The following is a 27,302-nucleotide window of genomic DNA, read 5'->3' as shown; positions in this document are numbered from 1 at the left end:
ATTTATATTTAAATGAGGATCAAAATATAATTATAAGAAATAATTATGGACTACATCGTAATATTGATATATAAATTAAAAAATAAAAGTATAAAAAAATGACCTTCATAAGAATTGAAGCTACAACCTAAACCCCATGAAACAATGACTCTATCCGCTGAACTACATATAACTTACATTAAAATTTTAACATTTTATTAATATATAATTATTAAAACAGACCATGACACCAAAGTTAGTTACTCTAAGTGCCCCAAACTTAATAAAATAGTAAAGATTTTACTGAATTCAAATATAGCCCATTAGGTTTTTATTAAATATAGAATTGATTTATGTAATATGGAAATATTCACGATACCATAATTTTAAAAAACTTGTACACAAAGAAAAATAATATTGATGCATGATATTGTCACAAATAAATGCATTATTCGAGATTGGTTTGATATGACATGTAATTAGAATCTATAATTAACTTAATTAATCTAATTAAGTAAATGATGGATTAGAAATATAATAAGGAATTTATTCTTATAAAAAAAACATGCATTCGGTGGGAATTTGAAAGACGAAACAATAATTTCAGCTCTCAAAGAAAATCCTCTCCCACATTCTCTCAAAATTCGGCCACTCCAAGTTTGAGGGTTGTGTCGGTTTTTAGTGCTCTATTTTTACGCAAAATATATTCTATTTTTCTAGTGCAATTTAGAAGATGAATAAATATTCTAATCGTGGACCGAATTAGTAGATCAAATAAAGTTCGTAGGGAAATATAACAAGAGCTATATCTGCTAATACCGGAGTAGTAGTTGGAGCCAAGTGAAAATTATTCACTAAAAGTATATACTAAACATCCTATGTATGTTTATTTAATTTAAACCATACGAGTATAAAAAAAAATTTTGAATGTAGAGATGGGAATATCTGAGTTGAGACGTAGAGATGGTAGGGAGGCGAGGGAGTAGAAGAGTTAACTCAGCGTCATCGCGTCCTCAGAGGGGACCCGAACAGTCTCATGCTGAAGCGAGGTAGAAACAACCCCATCAGAAGACAAGAACTGAACAACCTCGTCAAGAGACCAGGGTCGAGCAACCCCGTCCTAATGAAAATGTGGGGAACTTGACCCTGGAGCAGTTGGGTCAATTTATCACTCGGACAGTTGATGAGGCTATGAGGAGGAACCAAGAATCTGTGTTCATTGAAGAGCAGGCCACTTGCCAGGAGCGAGAGGAAAATGTTGAGGGCCAGCAGAGCAGAATTGGAAAGACCCAGCCCCTCCCAAGCGAAGGGAATGCAGAGATTGGAGAGATGTGGAAGGAAATACGGATGTAGAGACAACAAGTGGGAAGCAGAGCGCCAGCCCCCAAGAGAGGAAGTCCTTTTTCGCTTGCCATTTTAGAAGAAGGACTTCCCCCGAGTTTCCAACAACCGAATGTTGGAGAATATGATGGACATACCGACCCCGAAGAGCATTTGGGGAGATTTGAGAATGCGGCTTTGTTGCATCAGTACACAGATGGAGTGAAATGCCGGGTGTTCTTGGGCACGTTGGTGAGGTCAGCACAGCAGTGGTTTAACACCTTGCAGCCTAACTCCATATGTTCCTTTGAGGACTTTTCAGTCGCTTTCTTGCACAGATTTGCCAGTAGTAAGCGACATCAGAAAAATTATTTGAGCTTGTTCGTGATGAAACAGCAAGAGGCCGAGACTTTGCGAGAATTTGTCCAGCGTTTTAACAATGCGGCATTGGAGATACCAGCGGCTACCCCGGACATCATGATAAGTGCTTTCGCCCAAGGCCTGAGAGGAGGGGAGTTTTTTAAGTCGCTGGTCAAGAAGCCTCCGTCGAGCTACAATGATCTGTTGGCTCGAGCTGAGAAGTATGTAAACTTGGAAGATGCTCAACGGTACAAAAGGATGGAGAATCGGCCCGGAGGAAGCAGAGCTGAGGGAGCGGAGAAAGGGGGAAGGAAGAGGGGTGCGGGGGAAAGAGAGGAGGACAGAAATAGAAATAGAGGACCATTCTCGTCACATGTTCCTCTTAATAGGAATCGTGATAAAGTAATGGAGATGAGGGAGTCAGAGGGAAGGTGGGAGAAGTCGCAGAGAGCGGAGGGCGGAGTTAGGATGCCTCCAGTGGACAGAAGAGAGGGATCCTCGTCCGGGGACTGACCAAAACCTCGCACGTCTCCTAGACGGGGTCGAGGTCCTCCTTGGATCAACCGGAGGGTAGGAGAGTCGAGAAGAGAAGGGCGGGGTCAGGATGCTCCTCGAGGACCTATTGAGCCGAGGAGAAGAGCAGACGAAGATAACCACCCCACGAGAGGAATGATTCACATGATCTCGGGGGGTGCTACTGATGGAGACTCTGGGCGAGCCCGGAAAGCGCACGGAAAGAGGTTGGAGAATTTTGAAATATCAAGGGGTGCAGACTTACCCCAAGATCCTGTCATCAGCTTCGGGCCGGAGGACCTTCGAGGCATCGCGGCCCCTCATAACGATGCCCTGGTGGTGACGGCCACCATTGCTAACTACGATGTGGCAAGGATATTTATTGATAATGGGAGCTCTGTAAATATATTGTTTAAGAGAACGTTGGATCAGATGAAAGTCGAAGGATTCGAGTTTGATCCAGTCTCCACTCCTCTATATGGGTTCGCAGGCCATGCCATTCCGCCGCTGGGTCAGATTACTCTTCCCTTATCTTTGGGACGTGACTCTCGCGGGTAACAAAGATGATAACATTTACCGTGGTAGATACCCCCTCGTCGTTTAATGGAATCCTGGGGCGGCCAGCCTTAAAGGATTTCAGAGCCGTGGCTTCCACGTATTATCAGAAGTTGAAATTTCTTGTGGGAAAGGAGGTGGGAGTCTTGTGTGGAGACCAGAAAGTTGCACGAAGATGTTATGAAGGAATAGTGAAAGAAGAGGGGAAGAGGGCTCGTGTGGAGGTCAATATGATTAGAAGAGGGCAAAGCGGGTTTCCCGTGGTAGTGAGGGAGGTTCATGAGGTGATGGATGAAAAGCCGGATATTGTGACATTGGGGCCCGATGAGAAGACTCTCAGAATGGCCCCTGACCTTGACCCAAAAGTCAGGGATGAACTCATTATTTGTTTACAAGCTAATCTCAACGGATTCGCTTGGTCAACCCAAGAGCTCACAGGGACGAGCCCAGATGTAGCAGAGCACCGATTGAACATCTTACCGAACTCTCGTCCCGTAAAGCAGAAGAAGAGACATTTCGGGCCTGAGAAAGATATGGCTATAAAAAAAGAAGTGAGGGAATTGCTCAATGCTGGGCACATTCGAGAGGTGCAGTTTCCTACTTGGCTCTCGAATGTCGTTCTTGTTCCGAAGAGTTCAGGGAAATGGAGGATGTGTGTGGATTTCAGAGACCTCAATAAGGCATGCCCTAAAGATTGTTATCCTCTACCTCGGATAAATCAGTTGGTGGACTCCACAGCGGGACATCAATATTTATGTATGTTGGATGCTTATCAGGGATATCATCAAATTCCCTTGGCTGTGGAGGATCAGGATAAAGTGAGTTTCATCACCTCTGAAGGAACTTTCTGCTACGTGGTCATGCCCTTTGGACTCAAAAATGCCGGAGCCACGTATCAGCGATTGATGGATAGAGTCTTTTCTGAACAGGTAGGAAGGAATGTCGAAGTGTATGTAGACGACATCATGGTAAAATCAAAAGACTCATCCCAGCTTGTACCTGATTTTGTGGAAACCTTTGCAACCCTCAAATCCTACGGGCTGAAGTTGAATCCTCAGAAGTGTATCTTCGGGGTGAGGAGTGGAAAGTTTTTGGGTTATATGGTGACAGAAAGAGGGATCGAGGCCAACCCCGAGAAAGTCCAAGCTATCCAAGATATGGTCTCTCCTCTGGGACCCAAAGATGTTCAACAGTTGACAGAGAGGATCGCTGCTCTGGCACGTTTTATCTCGAGGTCCGCTCACAGAAGTTTACCATTCTTCCGGACCTTGCGCAAGGCGAAAAAATTTGAATGGGGTCCGGATTGCGAGAAGGCTTTTACCGAGTTGAAGGAGTATCTTGCTGAGCTTCCTGTCCTGGCCAAACCGGCAGCAGGCGATCCTTTGTGGGTATATTTATCTGCCACTGAAGGAGCTGTGAGCTCGGTCCTAGTCAAGTCAGAAGGATCAGTTCAGCAGCCAGTTTACTACGTTTCGCATGCACTCAAAGGGGCAGAAATCAGGTATTCAGGGTTGGAAAAGTTGGCTTTGGCTTTGGTGATGACAACGAGGCGCTTGAGACCCTACTTCCTATCTCATCCAATTGTGGTGCTAACTAACAGTCCATTGGGTAGAATCCTCACTCATTCTGATATATCCGGCCGCCTGGTTAAGTGGACTACGGAGTTGGGAGAATATGATATCTAGTATGAGCCGAGAACAGCTATTAAAGCACAAGCCTTAGCCGATTTTCTGGCTGAGACTGTTCATAAGGAGAATGAAGACACTTGGAAGGTGTATGTGGATGGTTCCTCGTCGAAGGATGGAAGTGGGGTGGGAGTAGTACTAATTTCACCAGCTGGGGAGGAAGTGAAGTTGGCTGTAAGGTTGGACTTTCGAGCCTCCAATAATGAGGCAGAGTATGAGGCTGTGTTGGCCGGACTTCGAGCAGCCAGAAATGTGGGAGCTACCCGGGTACTTATTTTTTCTGACTCGCAGTTGGTAGCACAACAGATGAAGGGGATGTATGAAGTGAAAGATGAGAAACTTATTGAGTATGCTCGAGAAGTGGACAGAGTTAAAGAGAAATTCACGGAGATTACATTTGAACAGATCCCCAGGAAAGAAAATGAAAAGGCGGACGCTCTAGCCAAAATGGCTGGAGCAATGGAAAGTTGGAAGAATAGAGATGTGGTATTTCAAATCGAACTCACACCTCACACGAGTTCACCTGCAGTTGAGCAAGATGAAGAGGATTGGAGGACTGACGTAATTGATTACTTGAAAGAGGGAAAGCTTCCTGATAACCCTCGCGAAGCTCGTAAGTTGAAGATAAAATGTTCACGCTATGTAATGGTTGGGGACGTGTTGTTTAGAACGTCTTTTGCAGGGCCACTTCTTCGGTGCTTAAGTTACAAAGAGGCTGATTATGTGCTCCGAGAAGTTCACGAAGGGTGTTGTGGAAATCATTTAGGGGCTTATGCATTAGCAAGAAAAGTACTGCTCGCCGGTTATTCTTGTCCCTCAGTGCTGCATGATGCTCAAGAGTTGGTAATGTCTTGTGATAGTTGTCAACGTCATGCGCGGTTGAATCACCGGCCGGCCGCGATGATGAAGGCTGTCACGGCCGCCTGTCCCTTTGACCAGTGGGGAATGGATATCGTGGGACCTTTTCCTATAGCTCCTGCTCAGAAAAAATTCCTACTGGTAGCAGTTGATTATTTTTTAAAGTGGGTGGAAGCAGAGCCTTTGGCCAGAATCACTGAGAACGACGTCCTGAAATTCTTGTGGAAGAGTATAGTATGCAGGTACGGGGTACCTAGGAGGCTGATATCCGATAAAGGGAGACAGTTCCAAGGGGCCAACAAGTCTTTACCTCTGTAGCTTACCCGCAGAGTAATGGCCAGGTGGAGGTGACTAATCGGACGCTGGTACAGGGTCTGAAAGTTCGACTGGGCAAAGCCAAAGGCAATTGGGTGGATGAGCTACCAAGTGTCTTATGGGCATACCGAACCACTCCGAGAGAGGGAACCAAAGAAACTCCTTTCAGTTTGGTCTACGGTAATGAAGCAGTGCTCCCGGCTGAGATCGGGTTGGAATCGGCAAGGGTGATGTTTTATGACGAGGACAATGGGGCGAGACGCGCTACTGACCTTGATCTTTTGGAAGGAAAGAGGGAGGCTGCCAGCATTCAATTGGAAGCTTATAAGAACCGCATTGCACAGTCTTATAATCGGAGAGTCGTGCAAAGAAACTTTCAGGTGGGTGATTTGGTCCTGAAGAAGGTGCCAGAAGAGCAGAGGGGAAAATTGGACCCAAAGTGGGAGGGTCCCTTCAAGGTGGTCGAGAAGTTGAGCTCTGGAGCCTATTACTTAGAGAATGTGCAAGGCAAAGCTTTGAAGAGGCCTTGGAATGCTTATCACCTTAGGAAGTATTATTCTTGATTCTGTCATTGATGTATTTTATTTCCTGAATTTTCTTGTGTAATCCATCGGAATTCAATAAAATCAAGTTCTTCCTTTTAGTTCATGAATGCTGTGGTATCGTGAGAGTGATAAAATGATTTTATTTTCCTACTAAGGTATCGCCTAGTAGAGGAGCGGCGTGAAAAATTTTATTTTCTTACTAAGGCATCGCTTAGTAGAGGAACAGCGTGAAAAATTTTATTTTCCTACTAAGGCATCGCCTAGTAGAGGAGCAGAGGGTGGAAGTGATACATTTTTATTTTCCTGCTAAGGTATGACCTAGCAGAGGAGTTAGAAGGTGATGGTGTTGATTTCTATTTTCCTGCTAGGGTGTCACCTAGCAGAGGAGTTAGAGGGTGATGGTGTTGATTTCTATTTTCCTGCAAAGGTGTCACCTAGCAGAGGAGTTAGAGGGTGATGGTGTTGATTTCTATTTTCCTGCTAAGGCATCGCCTAGTAGAGGAGTAGAGGGTGATAGTGTTAATTTCTATTTTCCTTCTAAGGTGTGACCTAGCAGAGGAGTTAGAGGGTGATGTTGTTGATTTCTATTTTCCTGCTAAGGTGTCACCTAGCAGAGGAGTTAAAGAGTGATGGTGTTGATTTCTATTTTCCTGCTAAGGCATCGCCTAGTAGAGGAGTAGAGGGTGATGGTGTTAATTTCTATTTTCCTACTAAGGCATCGCCTAGCAGAAGAGTTAGAGGGGGGAGGTAGTTGATTTTTATTTTCCTGCTAAGGTATGACCTAGCAGAGGAGTTAGAGGGTGATGGTGTTGATTTCTATTTTCCTGCTAAGGTATGACCTAGCAGAAGAGTTAGAGGGTGATGGTGTTGATTTCTATTTTCCTGCTAAGGTGTCACCTAGCAGAGGAGTTAGAGGGTGATGGTGTTGATTTCTATTTTCCTGCTAATGCATCGCCTAGTAGAGGAGTAGAGGGTGATGGTGTTAATTTCTATTTTTTTACTAAGGCATCGCCTAGTAGAGGAGCAGAGGGTGGAGGTGGTACATTTCTATTTTACTGCTAAGGTGTCACCTAGTAGATGAGTTAGAGGGTGGAGATGGTGAATTTCTATTTTCCTGCTAAGGTGTCACCTAGCAGAGGAGTTAGAGGGGGGAGGTGGTTGATTTTTATTTTCCTGCTAAGGTATGACCTAGCAGAGGAGTTAGAGGGTGATGGTGTTGATTTCTATTTTCCTGCTAAGGTGTCACCTAGCAGAGGAGTTAGAGGGTGATGGTGTTGATTTCTATTTTCCTGCTAAGGTGTCACCTAGCAGAGGAGTTAGAGGGTGGAGATGGTGAATTTCTATTTTCCTGCTAAGGTGTCACCTAGCAGAGGAGTTAGAGGGGGGAGGTGGTTGATTTTTATTTTCCTGCTAAGTTATGACCTAGCAGAGGAGTTAGAGGGTGATGCTGCTGATTTCTATTTTCCTGCTAAGGTGTCACCTAGCAGAGGACTTAGAGGGTGATGGTGTTGATTTCTATTTTCATGCTATGGTGTCACCTAGCAGAGGAGTTAAAGGGTGGAGATGGTGAATTTCTATTTTCCTGTCACCGAGCAGAGGAGTTATGTGAAGGGCCTAAAACTCCTTTCTTGAAATTTGCGGAAAATTAAAAATTTTCTTTTTAAAAGAACTTAAATGGCCTCATTCATAAAATCACTGGGGAATCAAGTTCAATGTTTAAAATAATAGCAGCGGAAAAAAAATAAAGTTTTGCCAACAATAACAATTTAAAAATTATCCAACGACTGATAAAAATTGTTTGCGGAATAACAACTGCTGCACTGAGGTCCTCGGGTGCCACTACTGCCGACCCAAGCTGGCTCACTGGGCCCCGCCCTCGGCCCTGGCCTCATCAGTACCTACAACAATCAAGTCTAGTGAGCCTAAAGACTCAGCATGCATATATCGCAGGTAACGAGTAAAAATCTGAATTTAAAATATGCATGAGTTAACATATCCTGTCCTGAGGCATACTGAAAAATAATCTGTACTGAGCAATTATAATACGTGCATAACTGAACTGGAAATCACTGTAAAAATATTTGCTCCTTGGAGCCTGTACTGAAATATCTGGTAAAATTTCCTGTTGAGATTATGTTTTACGCCTGTGGCCACTGCACTAAGCTGAACTGATCGGTAACTGGCTACCGGGGAGGCTGAAACTGAACTGAGCTGGCCGGTCACCGGCGACCGGGTAGTACCATACTGAACTGATCGGTCACTGGCGACCGTATAAAATAACACTCCCACATAGTGAATGAACCACAAGCCATATCGCATAAATCTCAAAAATAATCATTTTCTATTTAATGCACGTAAAATAATTAACTGGCGTAATGAAAATTCCTGTAATTTTACCAACTGGATTGGATTGGATCGTTCCCAGGCTCGCTGCAACCTAACTGTGCCATGAAAAATATGCAATAGCTTAAACTTGACCAATTACGCAATTTACGTTCAAAAGATGCGACTATGACGCCTAATGACTTCGCATTTAATCATGACTCCGAGCCAACCTGAACCGACACTGAACCGACGTATAGTCATGATTAAAATACGCTGAAAAATCATAAAATAATGTTCCTAAAATGATAGGGTCGAAATCTAGGTGGAATGGAGGCCAAAACACGAAACGCTCTTTCGAGAGTCAATTTGGCACATTGCACCGTAAATTCTCGTACGACCTCAAAAATGATCCAAATGACAAACGGTCAAAAACATGACCTCCCTAACTCAATGAGGCACTGTCCAGTCCAAGGCCATGGGCTAAAAGCCAACCAAGAACTCAAACGAGCCTCTGAACCGACACAGCAACTTGCTGTAATTTCCAGCACCTGCGCAACTACAAGACTTGCGTTGGTTTCGAGACTATCGGCCATTAGGGGAGTGAACCACCGACCAGAGACTCTTACCAACATCCCAAGGAATGATTTGAACCATGGCTAAGGGCCCTAGGCCAGCCACAATCCGCATCATACCAAAACCCAACCGAAGGGTCCAACCGAGAGCAACGTGCATGCGTGTGTAGTGTTTATGCTATGATCGATGTCTTGCGTCGTTCCAGTGGCCATTTGATTGACCATGGCATGATCTAGACATCTAGGAGCATGATATGAACCGTGGCTAAGGGCCATAGGCCAACCAAGATCCATACCAAGCAAACACAAACCGAAACCAAAAGCTGTCCAACCGAAGTAGCCGAAGGGGTATAGGGGCTGTTGTGATGTTTTGATTAAAAACCGATGAACCATGGACCAAGCCACCAAAAGGGAAACTTAGTCACGTCTTAGACATGCTAGGGAAGTGATCCAACCATGGCTATAGGCCCTTGGGGCAGCCAAGATCAGATCCTTCCTCCATGACAAGAAACTGAATTTTTCGAACAACATTTCTGCACCTATGGGGACTTGCTGTCATTCTGAATTTCCAGCAAGCATGGGGCTGGTTTGAATGGACCAACATGGTCCTAATGAATCCTACTACATGTATATAAGCCGCCTTGGGAGCCTAGAGTCGATCCAATACCTGAAACTCACAAAACAAAAGAAACCGTGAAGCTTGCCAAGGAATTCGAAAATTCTGCATGTGTGGTTTCAAAATGTTTTGACATGGATCTCGATTTTTACTTGAATAAACATGATCATGTACTGAAAAATAAATGATAATATGACTTGATTGAGGTTTGAAAGAAATCTAGACATGCCTGGTTTTGTTTCGAAAGAAAACGAACGAAACGACGACGACGCGGCACGGAGGAGGTGGAGCGCTTCTCTTGTTTACCTTTCTTGCTCTCGATTTTTCTTCCCTTGCTTCCTACTGAATTCCCACGGTTTTCCTCTCTCAAAAACACTCTGAACTTCGTGACTAAGGGAGGGGGAATGATGGTTAGGAGGGTGAGGGAAGTGGGTGCAAGATATAAGGAAAGAATCAAGACCAAGTCTTCTCATTTTTGAATTTTGAATTATGGTTTGATATCAAATGAGTTGGTGGATGCTTCTAGGAGGTAGTGGCCGAAATTTTGCTTATTTTCTAGTCTAGGATATGTCCATTAATTAATTAAATTGTGCTCCCAAAAATCCTAGAATTATCCTACTAATTACATGCAAAGAATTGGTCAAAGTTGATGAGTTGGAAAATGAATCTTCTAGCACTAAGGGTGGCCGAAAAATGCATGATAAAATAAAGGGAAATGTTGATTATCTAGTCAACTAATAATTCTTGAAAGCCTTACTAATCCTTTAAATAATTTAGTGAGCTAACCCCTTAATTAAATAACTTAAATGAGTTCATTTCTTAATCACCTCAAATAATTAAATTAAATCCTCAAACCTCCCTTACTAGCTTAAATGAACTTACTTGCTAGCTAAATTAACTTCTGGAAATATTTCTCGAAATCTTAAATTCTATCTCAAAACTCCAACTCCGGTCCGGCCTCACTGAAATAACTGAAATGCTAAAAATCAAACTACTGAACTGAAATAATAAAATAATTAACTTCAAACAAATGCATTTAAAATAATCATGCAACGAAGTCAATTAAATTTAAAAATCTAGAATTATGCATGGCTTATACGTCTACTGATATACGGGTTCTACAATCCTTCCCCCCTTAAATAAATTTCGTCCTCGAAATTAGAACTCACCGAATAACTCAGGGTAACGACTTCTCATCTCCGGCTCAGACTCCCACGTAGCTTCCTCCTCTGAATGGTTGAGCCATTTGACTTTGACTCGCTTAACAAGCTTGTTCCGAAGTTTCTTCTCCTGTCTGTCTAGGATCTGCACGGGTCTCTCCTCATAAGATAAGTTCGGAGTAAGCTGCAACGGCTCGAAATTCAGCACATGCGAAGGATTTGCCATATACTTCCTCAGCATGGAGACGTGAAAGACATTGTGTACTCCGGCCAGATTCGGCGGAAGAGCCACACGATACGCTAGCGTCCCAACTCTGTCGAGGATCTCAAACGGTCCAATGAATCTCGGACTGAGCTTCCCTTTCTTGCCAAATCTCATGACACCCTTCATAGGTGCCACTTTCACGAAGACATGATCGCCCACTGCAAACTCTAACTCTCTCCTCCGCTGATCGGCATAACTCTTCTGTCAGCTCTGAGCAGTCCTCATTCTATCACGGATCTTGACTACTACATCTGCTGCCTGCTGAACAATCTCTGGACCCAACTCTGCTCTATCTCCTACTTCATCCCAATGAACAGGAGATCTACACTTGCGGCCATACAGCGCTTCATACGGAGCCATACCTATAGACGATTGGAAACTGTTGTTATAGGTGAACTCTACCAATGGTAAGTTCGACTCCCAACTCCCAGAGAAATCAATGACGCAAGCACGGAGAAGATCCTCTAAGATCTGAATAACTCACTCCGACTGTCCATCTGTCTGCGGATGGAAAGCTGTGCTAAGCAGCAACTTCGTACCCAAAGTCGAATGCAAACTCTTCCAAAACGAGGAAGTGAATCTGGGATCTCTGTCGGATACGATAGAAACCGGAATACCATGGAGTCGGACTATCTCTCGGATATACAGCTCTGCATACTGAACCATGGTGAAAGTCGTCTTAATAGGCAAGAAGTGCGCTGATTTGGTAAGACGATCTACAATCACCCAGATAGCATTCGATCCTCTGGCTGACCTCGGCAATCCGGTCACAAAGTCCATGGTAATGTTCTCCCACTTCCACTCGGGAATAGGAAGAGGCTTGAGCAAACCTGCTGGTCTCTGATGCTCGGCCTTCACTAACTGGCAAGTCAGGCACTCGGATACAAAACGCCTGATGTCCTTCTTCATCCCTGGCCACCAATACAATAGCTGCAGATCTTTGTACATCTTCGTACTCCCAGGGTGAATGGAGTACGGGGACGTATGGGCCTCTGATAAGATGTCTGCTCGGATAGAATCACTGCTAGGAACCCATATCCTATCTCGGTATCTCACAATACCGTCGCTGACTGTATACAAAACACTGCCCTTGGCTTCATCTCTCTTCTTCCACTGTGCCAACTGCTCATCTGCTGCCTGACCGCTGCGAATACGGTCAATAAGAGAGGACTGGATAGTCAAGGTAGATAAACGAGGAACTCTACCTCGAGGATAAGTCTCAAGATCAAACCTCTGCATCTCGATCTGAAGAGGTTTCTGCATCGTCAAATGAGCCATCACTGCGACTTTCCTGCTCAAAGCATCCGCAACTACATTAGCTTTACCCGGGTGGTAGCTAATGTCACAATCGTAGTCTTTCACAAGCTCCAACCAACGCCTCTGACGCATGTTCAGCTCCTTCTGCGTAAAGAAATACTTGAGGCTCTTATGGTCGGTAAAGATCTGACACTTCTCCCCATACAGATAGTGCCTCCAAATCTTCAAAGCAAAAACTACGGCCGCTAACTCCAGATCATGGGTAGGGTAATTCTTCTCGTGGATTTTCTGCTGTCGAGAAGCATACGCTATCACTCTCCCATGCTGCATCAAAACTGCACCTAAACCAAGCTTTGAAGCATCGGTATAAAGGACAAACTCGCCGGGCCCTGATGGCATGGCCAAAACTGGTGCTGAAATAAGAGCTTGCTTCAAAGTATCGAAGCTCTTCTGACACTCCTCGCTCCACACAAAATTCACATTTTTCTTTGTCAGTGCTGTGAGTGGAACGGCGATAGAGGAGAATCCCTGGATGAATTTCCTGTAATATCCTGCTAGCCCAAGAAAACTGCGGATCTCTGATGCATTCTGAGGCACAACCCAATCTCTGACTGCTACAACTTTCGTCGGGTCTACCTCAATGCCACTGCTAGAAACAATGTGGCCCAAGAACGCCACCTTCTCTAACCAGAATTCGCACTTACTGAACTTTGCGAATAGTTTATGTTTCTGCAATGTCTGCAACACTGTGGTCAGATGCCTGCTGTGCTCCTCCCGACTCTTGGAGTAGACGAGAATGTCATCTATGAACACTATCACAAACTGGTCGAGGTACGGCTGAAATACGCGATTCATTAGATCCATGAAGATCGCTGGCGCATTCGTCAGACCGAACGGCATCACAAGGAACTTGTAGTGACCATAACGAGTCCTGAAAGCTGTCTTCGAAACATCAGCACCTCTCACCCTCAACTGGTGATAACCCGAACGCAGATCTATCTTGGAGAAAATCGAAGCTCCCTGCAACTGGTCAAACAGATCCTCAATCCTCGGCAGTGGGTATTTATTCTTCACTGTAACCCTGTTCAACTTCCGGTAGTCAATGCAAAGCCTCATCATGCCATCCTTCTTTTTCACAAATAAGACTGGCGCGCCCCATGGAGAAAAGCTCGGGCGAATGAACTCCTTGTCGAGAAGTTCCTGGATCTGCTTCTTAAGCTCTGCCATCTCTGTCGGTGCTAGACGGTACGGCGCTTTGGATATCGGAGCCGTACCTGGCATAAGCTCAATGGAAAACTCCACCTCTCTCTCTGGTGGCATACCAGAAACGTCTTCGGGAAAAACGTCTAAGAAATCTCTAACAACCGGAACATCTGAGGCTGACTGGCTGGGTTCCTCGGGGACAGATAAAAAGGTTGCTAGAAATGCCCGACACCCTCTATGCATGAGCTTCCTAGCCTGAACATAAGGAATAATGCGCGGTAAAGGAAAGTACCTGTCCGGCTCAAATAAGAACTGCTCCATTCCAGGCGGTCGGACAAGAACGGATCTCCGCTGGAAGTCTATCAACACTGTGTTCCTCAATAGCCAGTCCATCCCTAGGATGATGTCAAATTCCGGCATCGGTAGCACAATCAGATCCGCATAACAAGATTACCGTGCAGCTCAAGGTCTATATCTCGGATAACATTGGTAGCTGCCATCTCCTCGCCTGACGGCAACACTACTGAAAAGGCTGTATCTAGCCCAATGGTCTGGATCTTGAGAAAGTTTGCAAAGATCTCCGAAATAAACGAGTGAGTGGCCCCTGAATCTATCAAGGCCTTGGTAGCGGAACCAGATATAAAAATTCTCGCTGAAAGAGCGGAGCTCTAAGTTGAATCCCACTACAAGATCTAAACTTATAGACATGCAAAGGTCTAGGTTCCTCTAGCTTAATTTCCCCGAAATAAATCTGAGTAGAGCATGCAATCCTATAATAGTTCTAAGTTCAAAATCTAAATCCCGATTCCCAAAATGCTGAAATTCAAATAATAACTTAAAGTTTAGAGGTACCTGTCAACAACATAGTCTCCGGGTTGGTTTCCGCGGCATGGAGAGCAAAAACTCTGCCTTGGGTAGGCAGATTCCTCTGAGGACACTGCAGCAACATGTGGTCTGGACTGCCACACTTAAAACACTTTCCTGAGCCAGCCATACATGCTCCAGGATGGCGACGTGAGCACCTGGGACAGACTGGGTGCTCCTGAGTCCTCGGGGCTGGGCGTCCCCGCTGCTGCTGCTGCTGCTGGCCTCGGTTCCTGGGCGGTCCATGAAAAGGCCTCTTATTCTGCTGCTGATGCTGATGAGGAGGAGGGCGGTGCGGTGCCTGGACTGGGCGCTTGCCCTGGAGATCCCTCTCGATATCCCGCAGATCCTGCTCTGCGGCTAAGGCCTTGGAGACGGCAACCTCATAAGTAGCAGGGTCAGATACCCTAACATCCCGGCGCAAGATCGGGCGTAAACCCACCAGGAAGTGCATCAGCTTGGCTCTGGCATCATTCGCTATCAGGGGCACAAAGTGACAGCCCCTCTCGAACTTACGGATAAACTCCGTAACCGACATATCCCCCTGTCTTAGACTCATGAACTCGGTGGTCAGCCTGGTGCGAACCTCCTCAGCAAAATACTTGGAGTAGAAAACCTTCGTAAAGCGGGTCCAAGAAAGTGTAGCCAAGGTCAGGGCTACCGAAGCTCCTTCCCACCATAAGCGGGCGTCTCCAGTGAACAGGTAGGTGGCACATCGGACTCGGTCTGCATCTCCCAGCTCCATAAAATCGAAGATAACCTCGAGGGATTTGATCCATCCCTCGGCAACCATGGGGTCAGATGCCCCAGAGAATTCCTTCGGGCGCATCTTCATGAATCGCTCATAAACAGCCTCGGGCCTTGTCGGCCTGGCTGCGGCTGCGGCTAAGGCTGCGGCATTGCCCCCCGCAAACTGTGCGAAGAACTGTGCCATCCCAGCAAACATCTGGGCACTCATGTCCGGTGGGGGCGGTGGAGGAGGTGGTAGGTCTCCCTCCGGTCTATGCTCCTCCCTGTCTTCTCGGCGAGGCTCCTCCTCTCTGTTGCGCTCTAAAATGCGTCTAGGGGGCATACTGTTCCAACATAACCCATACGTAACTAACATGCATAATTCCATAATTATTTTAAATGGACACTGAAGTACTGAAAATCTGGAAGCATGCTGACAAAATAATTCATGCTTTAACTAAAATGCTGAACAAAATGCTGAACTGAAAAACTTACAAACCAAAGGCGTGGCTTCGTGAGCTTCTCGCGGTCAGTAGTAGTGAAACCCTATACAGAACCACCGCTCTGATACCAACTGTGAAGGGCCTAAAACTCCTTTCTTGAAATTTGCGGAAAATTAAAAATTTTCTTTTTAAAAGAACTTAAATGGCCTCATTCATAAAATCACTGGGGAATCAAGTTCAATGTTTAAAATAATAGCAGCGGAAAAAAAATAAAGTTTTGCCAACAATAACAATTTAAAAATTATCCAACGACTGATAAAAATTGTTTGCGGAATAACAACTGCTGCACTGAGGTCCTCGGGTGCCACTACTGCCGACCCAAGCTGGCTCACTGGGCCCCGACCTCGGCCCTGGCCTCATCAGTACCTACAACAATCAAGTCTAGTGAGCCTAAAGACTCAGCATGCATATATCGCAGGTAACGAGTAAAAATCTGAATTTAAAATATGCATGAGTTAACATATCCTGTCCTGAGGCATACTGAAAAATAATCTGTACTGAGCAATTATAATACGTGCATAACTGAACTGGAAATCACTGTAAAAATATTTGCTCCTTGGAGCCTGTACTGAAATATCTGGTAAAATTTCCTGTTGAGATTATGTTTTACGCCTGTGGCCACTGCACTAAGCTGAACTGATCGGTAACTGGCTACCGGGGAGGCTGAAACTGAACTGAGCTGGCCGGTCACTGGCGACCGGGTAGTACCATACTGAACTGATCGGTCACTGGCGACCGTATAAAATAACACTCCCACATAGTGAATGAACCACAAGCCATATCGCATAAATCTCAAAAATAATCATTTTCTATTTAATGCACGTAAAATAATTAACTGGCGTAATGAAAATTCCTGTAATTTTACCAACTGGATTGGATTGGATCGTTCCCAGGCTCGCTGCAACCTAACTGTGCCATGAAAAATATGCAATAGCTTAAACTTGACCAATTACGCAATTTACGTTCAAAAGATGCGACTATGACGCCTAATGACTTCGCATTTAATCATGACTCCGAGCCAACCTGAACCGACACTGAACCGACGTATAGTCATGATTAAAATACGCTGAAAAATCATAAAATAATGTTCCTAAAATGATAGGGTCGAAATCTAGGTGGAATGGAGGCCAAAACACGAAACGCTCTTTCGAGAGTCAATTTGGCACATTGCACCGTAAATTCTCGTACGACCTCAAAAATGATCCAAATGACAAACGGTCAAAAACATGACCTCCCTAACTCAATGAGGCACTGTCCAGTCCAAGGCCATGGGCTAAAAGCCAACCAAGAACTCAAACGAACCTCTGAACCGACACAGCAACTTGCTGTAATTTCCAGCACCTGCGCAACTACAAGACTTGCGTTGGTTTCGAGACTATCGGCCATTAGGGGAGTGAACCACCGACCAGAGACTCTTACCAACATCCCAAGGAATGATTTGAACCATGGCTAAGGGCCCTAGGCCAGCCACAATCCGCATCATACCAAAACTCAACCGAAGGGTCCAACCGAGAGCAACGTGCATGCGTGTGTAGTGTTTATGCTATGATCGATGTCTTGCGTCGTTCCAGTGGCCATTTGATTGACCATGGCATGATCTAGACATCTAGGAGCATGATATGAACCGTGGCTAAGGGCCATAGGCCAACCAAGATCCATACCAAGCAAACACAAACCGAAACCAAAAGCTGTCCAACCGAAGTAGCCGAAGGGGTATAGGGGCTGTTGTGATGTTTTGATTAAAAACCGATGAACCATGGACCAAGCCACCAAAAGGGCAACTTAGTCACGTCTTAGACATGCTAGGGAAGTGATCCAACCATGGCTATAGGCCCTTGGGGCAGCCAAGATCAGATCCTTCCTCCATGACAAGAAACTGAATTTTTCGAACAACATTTCTGCACCTATGGGGACTTGCTGTCATTCTGAATTTCCAGCAAGCATGGGGCTGGTTTGAATGGACCAACATGGTCCTAATGCATCCTACTACATGTATATAAGCCGCCTTGGGAGCCTAGAGTCGATCCAATACCTGAAACTCACAAAACAAAAGAAACCGTGAAGCTTGCCAAGGAATTCGAAAATTCTGCATGTGTGGTTTCAAAATGTTTTGACATGGATCTCGATTTTTACTTGAATAAACATGATCATGTACTGAAAAATAAATGATAATATGACTTGATTGAGGTTTGAAAGAAATCTAGACATGCCTGGTTTTGTTTCGAAAGAAAACGAACGAAACGACGACGACGCGGCACGGAGGAGGTGGAGCGCTTCTCTTGTTTACCTTTCTTGCTCTCGATTTTTCTTCCCTTGCTTCCTACTGAATTCCCACGGTTTTCCTCTCTCAAAAACACTCTGAACTTCGTGACTAAGGGAGGGGGAATGATGGTTAGGAGGGTGAGGGAAGTGGGTGCAAGATATAAGGAAAGAATCAAGACCAAGTCTTCTCATTTTTGAATTTTGAATTATGGTTTGATATCAAATGAGTTGGTGGATGCTTCTAGGAGGTAGTGGCCGAAATTTTGCTTATTTTCTAGTCTAGGATATGTCCATTAATTAATTAAATTGTGCTCCCAAAAATCCTAGAATTATCCTACTAATTACATGCAAAGAATTGGTCAAAGTTGATGAGTTGGAAAATGAATCTTCTAGCACTAAGGGTGGCCGAAAAATGCATGATAAAATAAAGGGAAATGTTGACTATCTAGTCAACTAATAATTCTTGAAAGCCTTACTAATCCTTTAAATAATTTAGTGAGCTAACCCCTTAATTAAATAACTTAAATGAGTTCATTTCTTAATCACCTCAAATAATTAAATTAAATCCTCAAACCTCCCTTACTAGCTTAAATGAACTTACTTGCTAGCTAAATTAACTTCTGGAAATATTTCTCGAAATCTTAAATTCTATCTCAAAACTCCAACTCCGGTCCGGCCTCACTGAAATAACTGAAATGCTAAAAATCAAACTACTGAACTGAAATAATAAAATAATTAACTTCAAACAAATGCATTTAAAATAATCATGCAACGAAGTCAATTAAATTTAAAAATCTAGAATTATGCATGGCTTATACGTCTACTGATATACGGGTTCTACAAGTTAGCAGGGGAAGGTGGTTGATTTTTATTTTTCTACTAAGGTGTCACCTTGTAGGGGAGTTAGATGGTGGTGACGTTGAATTGTTATCTTCCTGTTAGAACATCGTCTAGTAGAAGAGAAGGAGAGTTGGATATTTTAATAGCCCTTGTGTTTTAATAACATCAAAGATAAACTCATGAGAAGCAATAAATTGAAATGCAAAATACTCAAGTTTGCATAGAACGAGTTTCATACATGCCAAAAGTGCGCAAAAGGAAATAACCAAGTGTAGATATCGCAAAAGTCGCATAATCCTACGAAAAATAAAGCAGTGCAGAAAATAACATAAATAAAGGGAGCTCGGTCTAAGAATCGGGGGGAAGACTCGATATGGAGCCCTCAAGGTCGATGAAGTCAGTAGGGGCGCCTGGCGGAGGATAACCCTGAGCCTTGAAGAGGCCGACTGCACCCTCGAAACCCACCCCCAGGTAGTGAAAAGCTTTCGGGCCACAGATCTCGACAAATTCTTCGGATTTGAGAAATTCCTCTTTGAAGGAGGAAGCTTCTGCAGCGTGTCGCACCTTGCCATCTTCGAGCTCAGCCTGTGAATTCTTTAAATCTATCTTTAACTTCTGGATCTCTTTAGCTTGGTCCTATGTCAGTCGCTGGAGCTCGTGTTTCTCTTTAAGAAGCTCGTCACCTCGAGCTTGGGACTCCGAAAGCTCCTTAGCGTGTGTCGCTTTCATCTAATCGATAGTAGCTTGGAGCTGTTCACGACATGCCCTCGCGCAAGTCTTGGCAGGCAGTAGATCGAGTGGCGTTGGCACGCTCCACCAACTCCCCTATGTACATCATGCCCTGGATAAATAGACAAGAGTGAAAAGATGACAAGAAAATCATACATGTATTGGACATTAATCTAGAGAATAGAAAGAGAAATATACCTCAGTGATGCTGCTGCATGTCCGGCGAGTGAGGTCAGACCACCCCAGTGAATTAATGAACGCTGCATCCGCTTCGGAAGGAAGCTGATACATTATCTTCTGAGCTAGCTGAGTAGGACCCCGCCCCACAATGGCTGTATCTGATGTGTATAGAGGATGTACCCCTGATGCAGGGGGAGGCTCCTCATCCGACCCTGACCTTTCTGGAGAAGAGACCGACACGACTGAGATCTCAGAAATCTTGCGCTTACCAGAATGCGGGACTGACGGGCTAGGATCAGTGGATGCATTTTGCTTGCCAGACGGACGAGGAGACTTGGCACGAGGAGGGGGAGAGGAGGCTCGCTTTGGGGCGGAGGAGGAGGAGCCTGTCTTCTTCTTCTTCACGGCAGTAGGGGAGCTAGCAGGCCTCTTCGCAGTGGTAGAGCAGGAATCTATTTTCTTTTTCTCAGTAACAGAACAATCTCCCTTTGTGCCCGTCGCGACTGCCGGAAAAAGTGACTTCTGGGGTGCTGATGAGGAACCCTCGGCCTTCTTCTTGGAAAGCTCACGGAGAAATAGAGCGTTCATGACTCTAGTACCTGCAAGTAGAGACAACGAACCGAATAAGAATTTTATCAAGTAACTTAATAAACAAAAGAAAAAACAAGAAGTATGAAAAAACGAGAGTATCTACCAGCATTCTCCTTTAGCTTAATTTTCGCGGGACTTATCCCGGCGTGACATAGGAGATCTTCTGATAGAAGTTTGGGAATGTTAAAGCATCGATCTCCTAGTACACTCATTATCTTCAGATACTCCTTATCTTTCTTATAACTCTTGGAAAATTTGGGTTTAGTGAAAGCAGGGCACCAATCGGTAGAGCAAGTCAATTCCTTGGGTGGCTGTACGAAGAAAAAGTATTTTTTTCAGTCCTTCACATGACTGGGGGGCCCATCGAAAAGTTTGTGGCTAGACCGGGAGGTTACATAAAAAGGTCCATCTTTTGATCTGGACAGAACTAAGAAGTAAGAGAAGGTGGTGCAATTTAGAGGGAGATCTAAGGCCCCGAATAACACGACGAAACAACTTATTAAACGAAAAGCATTGGGCGTGAGTAAACCTAAATGCACCTGGTAGTACTTGCTTAATTCTTGGCAGAAATCGCACAAATGGAAACGGAGACCTGCATCAAAGTGATGCTGAAAGAAGGTATAATAGCCCTTAGGGGCTAGATCGGGCCGGTCCTCTGGGCTAGGAATGATAATCTGGTGCGAGGAAGGAATGTGCCATAAAGTTCTAAGTTTTGGCTCGCTACCGGAAGGGATGTGGGATGACAAATGACCATACCACAAGTTGTCTGCGTTAGATATGTTCATCTGTTGGGTCACGTGACGAACTTCCTTACCCGGACGACTATGAGTGGTGACTTCCTCCTCAGGAGGATCAATGGTAAAATCAGGATCGGCTAGGGAAATCTTACTCTGGCTAGACTCGCTGGACCTGCTAGATCTGCTGGACTCACTAGACTCGCTAAACCCCTCAGAACCACTCGAAGAACTAAACTCGGAATCGGAATCGGAAGAAGACATAAGTGCTAAGGATAATCAAACAGGAAGAGGAGAGAACTGACCCGGATGAGGCAGGGGAAAATACTCAAAGCACTAGAATCGCAAGAATGGCCGAGCGAGGTGCAGTTACGGCGCGTGAGGGCTGGCGTGCAAGTGCGAGGGGCGAGCTGGTGCTCGGGTGCGGGGCGAGCTGGTGTTCGGGTGATGGGCGAGCGTGTGACGCTCAGGCGCGCGGCGGGCAGACGCTCGGCTGGAGAGGGCGAGAGCGGCAGGCGAGGGGCGAGCTGGTGCTCGGGTGATGGGCGAGCGTGTGATGCTCGGGGCGCGGGCGGGCAGACGCTCGGCTGGAGAGGGTGAGAGCGACAGGCGAGGGACGAGCGGGTGCTCGGGTGCTGGGCGAGCGTGGGACGCTCGGCGCACGAGCGAGCGTGGCACGGCGTGGCCAGCTCGTGACAGGGGCGAGCGTGGCACGGTGGGGCGAGCTCGTGGCAGGGGCGAGCGTGCGGCCGGGCGAGCTCGTGGCAGGGTATGTGCACGGAAGGGGCGAGGCGCTCGGGCGAGCGTGACAGGAGCGAGCGAGACGCTCGGGCAGCAGGGGCGAGCGTGCGGCTTGGCGAGCTCGTGGCAGGGGCGAGGGTGCGGCCGAGCGAGCTCGTGGCAGGGTATGTGCACGGAAGGGGCGAGGCGCTCGGGCGAGCATGACAGGAGCGAGCGAGACGCTCGGGCAGCAAGGCGAGCGTGATGCGCGAGGGGGCGAGCACTTCGGCAGGGCACTCGGGCGAGAGGTGCGCACAAGAGCAAATGCACGCCGGGTGAGCGCCTCGGCAGGGCGAGCATGTAGCTGGCTTGGGCGGGACGCTCAAGCGCTGGGCGAGGCGAAAGGTGAGTTGCGCCCGGCGGGGCGAGCGTAGGCAAGGCGCTCGACGAGGGGCGAGCTTGGAAGGAGGCGAACTCGGGGCTGGGCGTTGGCTAGGCGAGCGTGGCGCTCGGGCGGACGGGGTAGAGGCAAGGTGGCGAGGCGAGGCGTTGGCTAGGGCAGGGAGTTGGGCGGTGGCTCGAGCATGCGCTGTCGAAGAGGGTGGGCGCGCGCTGGAGTGGTGGGCGTCTGGCCGAATGTGGTGATGGGTTGCGTGAGCAGGGCGTGAGCGTGATTGAAAAGTTATGTAGGGGTGAAGCGAGAATGAAGTGGGGAAGGAGCCTATATTTATAGGGGGAGCACAAATCTTATCAAGATTGTGATTTGATTTGATATCTTTTCCTTTTAGAGCAGGATTATGATTAGATTTGCTTCCAAATCTTTGGAGACTGGCGGATGGCAGAAAAAAAAAATCTTATTGTTTTCAGCAGCGCCCTTAGCTGCTCCCCTCATATATCCTCAGTCTCTGACTTGAGCGTAGGAGGGGCTACGCCAGGACACCCTCCTGGCCCCCTCCTAACGGTCTTATTTGTGATTTCAGGCCCACGGTAATTTTGAAGCCCGTGTCTGGATTAGTGACGCTTGCGTGGATCGGACCCTAAATTTCCCGTGAGTATCAAGGCGGATGTTTTGGAATGATGGAGCTCACAATCCCAAGTCTAGCATTCCCACTCCTTATGACAATGTATACGGGATTCGTCAGATTTTGATTTAATTCTAAAGTCTAGGTAATTAGTTTGTATGACAGGAGATGACCTCAAAAGGCTGGAGCACCCTCTAATGTCACCTGAAACCGAAGATGATTCTTCTGATCCTTCCTTAAAAGTCACAGTGGTATGGCTAACCAGAATTTAGGTGGTACAAACATCTAATCTACACAATTTTCTTTTCTTGTTTTTGTTTCGGTAGATAGAATATTTTATTCTTTGGCCTATATCTTGTACACTACAAGAATAAATGCTTATGGTGACATTCATAAATATCATCATATTCAATATTTAGTGACATTTAAGTTTTAGTGACACCTCCAACAAATGCTCTCTATTCTAATGTCATCTTAAACTTCCTGACATTTTTAATGTCATTATAAGATGTTAATGACAACTTCATACGTGTTACTAATTAGTCGTATAATGACAATTTTAAATGTCAGGAAAATTCATGTTTTAAAGACTTTTATACATGCCTTGTTAATATAGTAATAATGACAAATTTATATGTCAGTTAAAATAATTTATAATGACAAATAAAAGTGTCGTGTATGTTATTTATAGTGACAATAAAAAATGTCACTAATGATAGGTTATAAGGTTAATTTAAAATATCTCATTATGTAATTTGTAATGACACTTACAAATGTTTTCTATACTAGTATATAAGGACATTGAAAATTGTCATTAATAGTTGTTTATAATGACTTGTTGATATGTCTCCATATGAGTTTTACAACGACATTTTTTATGTACATGATTTAATGTTCTATTGTGACATAAAAAATGTCATATTTTATGAAATGTCATCGACTTTCAATATTTTCATTATATAATATTCAAGGATATAGCAAATTAACATAAATACAAATAAAAAATTTTAAAATAGAAATTAAATTGCTAATCAATAATTGTCATTAATTTTGCAATCATTAATGTATAAGACGGACAAATTTGTTACCTCGAAAAACATCTATACCCCAACAAATGTACCAAATGTATTTAGTGTAAGAACTAACAAACAATTAAGTCTTGTAAAACAAAACATAAACAAACTTGTGACACATCTTCATTTTTCAACCAACCCATCTTCTTAATCAAAATCCAATATTCTTGTTACCTGCAATAAAAATTCATATATTTGTATGAATGAAATAAAATTAAAGAAGCACAAAATAAAGAGATTAAAATTTAATTCAAACTAGTAAATATCATAACAAATGATAAACTGAAAAATTATTATTTATCCAAATGCACCTAGTAGAAATCTTGCTCATTAACTGTCAACTGCAAATATAATTTATATTGGTTTAAAAAGATACTAACATGACGGCCATAACAATAAATACTAGTTAATTGAAAAGTTGAATATCATACCAAATGACAAGGCCAAGCTATCATTCCTCCAAGTGTATCCCCAACCTTTTGCAAAAGATCATATGGCCTAATCAAACTCTCTTCCCGTTCTAGGACAACTAGAACTTGTATTTTACACCAATTTGGTCCCAATGTCTGTCTTCCTACTTCGTTATTTGGATCCATGCTACGAACCACTCCTTTTGCCACAATTTTTGTCGAATCAAATAGACTTTTTATTGAGACAGAACATCCAATCTACGTGAAAGTGCAAAAGAGAAGGTTTTGATAAAAAAAATTAAAGTACAATCATCAACAACCATTATGCTAATGAGTATGTCCAGCTAGCCAGAAAGCAAAAAAGCATAAAGAAACATCCACTAAAAGAAAATCTTAATTTAACAACACGTCAAAGACAACGATTTTTTACGGTTTTTTATAAAAACCGTTGTGCTTTATCTTTTAACAACGGTTCAAGAAAAACCGTTGTCGTAGGCTCAAAAAACCCAAAACCGTTGTGGATTGACGTTTTTTTTAGAAACGACAACGGTTTTAGTGAACCGTTGAGGATTAGCGCATTTTTTGGAGAAACCACGACGGTTTTAGTTAACCGTTGTTAAAATAGCGACGGTTTAAAACATAAACCGTCGCTACATTAAAATTGTGACTGTTTTCACAAACCGTCGCCGATTTCAAATTAGCGACGGTTTTTGTCCGTCGCTATTGTAAATCGATGACGGTTTTGAAACCGTAGCTATTTTATATCGGCGACGGTTTTTTATACCGTCGCTATTGTTAATCGGCGACGGTTTTGTAACCGTAGCTATTTTAAATCGGCGACTGTTAAAAAACCATCGCTATGCGCGATGTATAAATAAAAACCGTCGCTACCGAAAACCGTCGCCAATAGCGACAGTTATACCAAAAGCCGTTGCACAATTGTCTATAAATACTCGCATTTTCGGTCCATTTCTTCCCACATCTACAATAAATTTTCCTCTCTGGTACCATTTAAGTTTCGATTTAAGGTATGTTTTTTCGTTTCAATTCTTGGTAAATTTTTATTTAAGATTATGAATTTTTGGTACAACGACGACGATTTACTAGAATTTGTTATTGAACATGTTAAAGAGAATCCTCATTTGTTGACGGATGTGGATGTTCATGAATATGCGTAAATTTTTTTTTTACTTAAAATATTAGCGACAACTTATGATTAAACCTTCGTTAATTAGTGACGTTATTAGTCAAAACTAGCGACGGTTTAGTTTAAAACCGACGCTAATTGACGAAATTTTTGTGAAAGCGACGGTTTGTAATGAAACTGTCGCTAATTAGCGATGGTTTGTTACAAACGACGATATTACTTAAACCGTCGCTACTTATAGCAACGGTTTAGTCGAAATCCGTCGCTAATTAGCGACGGTTATTCATAATCTGTCACTAATATTTTAGACGGTTTAGCCATAATTCGTCGCTAATTAGCGATGGTCAAAACCGTCGCTAATTGAAGCTACGACAACAGTTTAAAACCGTTGTCGTAGAACGCACTTTCAACAACACTGCCAATTACAACAGTTGTAACAGTGCCTACGACAATGGATTTTATCCGTTGTCGTATAGCGTTTTTGTTGTAGTGATCATTCAAATTAGTTAACTCATGACAGCAAAAATACATGTAATATATATTCTCAACCAAAATATACTATCTAAATCAATAAATGGCTAACTCGAGATAATTATAAGCTCACACAAAACATAGCTTACAAATGATAAATGTCACCGTGTGTTAATTTAAGGATACAACGATCTATTGGTATTCTTTTTTTGAGGTTAAATAGTGTGTGTCCACAATCAGAAAAAGTTAGAAACTCCCACGGCCATCTTATTTTGCAAACAGTGGTAATCACATTTACTTTTAAAAAGATAAATATCACCTTGTGTTAATTTACTTGTACATCTATGATGACTATTTGATTTTATACATCAAATTGGATCTCCAAACTATTTTTGAGTTCAACCCTGTTTTAGCTTTTGGCTTCTGCAATGAACTTTCAGCTTGCAGCTTAACTACCTTTTGAGTTCCCAACATTTTTATAAGAGAACACCACATAATAAATAAAAATAACTTAAATACCAAAAACATATTCATACATCATTATATTTTAAACAAATAAAAATCATGTATAAAAATAAGATAACCTAAATTTTACTTCTATTTTTATTTGTTAGTCCTAATAGCATCGTTTTAGTTTACCGATAACGAATAATGTTTACCACTGCGAAAATTACGGGGATCGACCTGTCCGGTCAGGTCGCGGGGACCTCAGCTGCAATCCATGGTGGTCGGAGCACTGATTCCCGGTGGCGCAGTGGACATATCGATGAGGAGGAAGAGAGTTGACGCGTTGGATAGGGTTTGCGCCTATTTCTCTTTCTTACGATATATAAATGGAATTGTAAGCCAAGTCCATATATGGAACAGAGCAAATAAAGTGATGGGCTTATGGTAAAATATTGAGAAACAAGTAGCAAATAACACTAAAAATTAATGACAGAAAAACTCAAAAATTTGAAAAAAATTATAGCCAATCATATATATATACACACATATAAATTGGGGAGAAAAATATAAAATAAAAGTGGGAATATTTGGGTTGGATAAATATTGGAGGAGGGAAAATAATTGTTTCCCTCCATATAAAAATGACATCAATTAAAAATGTCAAGATAACTAATCTAATATGTTTTTTTTTTATTTTACACGTTATTAATTTTTTACAAGTGTCATTATTAAGTATTTGTAACAACATTTAATTAAAAGTGTCTACAAAAAAGTGTCACAATAGCCATTTATCGTTGTAGTGGTAACATTTAGGATTCTAAAGATGGAACATCTAATGGAGTATCGGCTTCGGACACGGCAATATTTTTTTAGAATAGCTTGCTAGGATATTTTCTTTTTTTTGCCAGCAGCCAACAGCCTTCCTTTTCTCTTGGTTTAGGTTTTCATTCTCAGACAGGGGCTTCCAATTGTTCTTGCTTCTTCGGTTAGTGTTCTTTGGGGTCCATTGGTTATTTTTCCAGCACCTGCTATTGGTCTTCATTGTCCGATTT

At 43.7% G+C, this 27,302-nt stretch overlaps 1 protein-coding gene and 1 long non-coding RNA gene across 2 annotated transcripts; both read right to left on the bottom strand.

The window, feature by feature from the left end:
* Positions 1 to 18,922: 18,922 nt before the first annotated feature.
* On the bottom strand, positions 18,923 to 21,100 carry LOC142505643 (uncharacterized). The gene is made up of 3 exons (XM_075618713.1): positions 20,330 to 21,100; positions 19,654 to 20,234; positions 18,923 to 19,567 (listed from the first exon to the last, which is right to left on the bottom strand). Exons 1-3 carry the CDS (start codon positions 20,436 to 20,438, stop codon positions 19,481 to 19,483), a joined length of 777 nt encoding a protein of 258 aa, XP_075474828.1. The 5' UTR covers positions 20,439 to 21,100; the 3' UTR covers positions 18,923 to 19,480.
* Positions 21,101 to 23,721: 2,621 nt separating this feature from the next.
* LOC142506200 (uncharacterized) lies at positions 23,722 to 24,477 on the bottom strand. Its single transcript, XR_012804538.1, has 3 exons — positions 24,207 to 24,477; positions 24,048 to 24,116; positions 23,722 to 23,949 (listed from the first exon to the last, which is right to left on the bottom strand). It is a non-coding gene; the product is annotated as an uncharacterized LOC142506200 (long non-coding RNA).
* Between the last annotated feature and the right edge of the window lie 2,825 nt (positions 24,478 to 27,302).

This window comes from Primulina tabacum, chromosome 10, assembly GCF_025594145.1.
Source record: "Primulina tabacum isolate GXHZ01 chromosome 10, ASM2559414v2, whole genome shotgun sequence".
Taxonomy (NCBI): Eukaryota; Viridiplantae; Streptophyta; class Magnoliopsida; order Lamiales; family Gesneriaceae; genus Primulina; species Primulina tabacum.
This window is presented reverse-complemented; position numbering and strand designations above follow the sequence as displayed.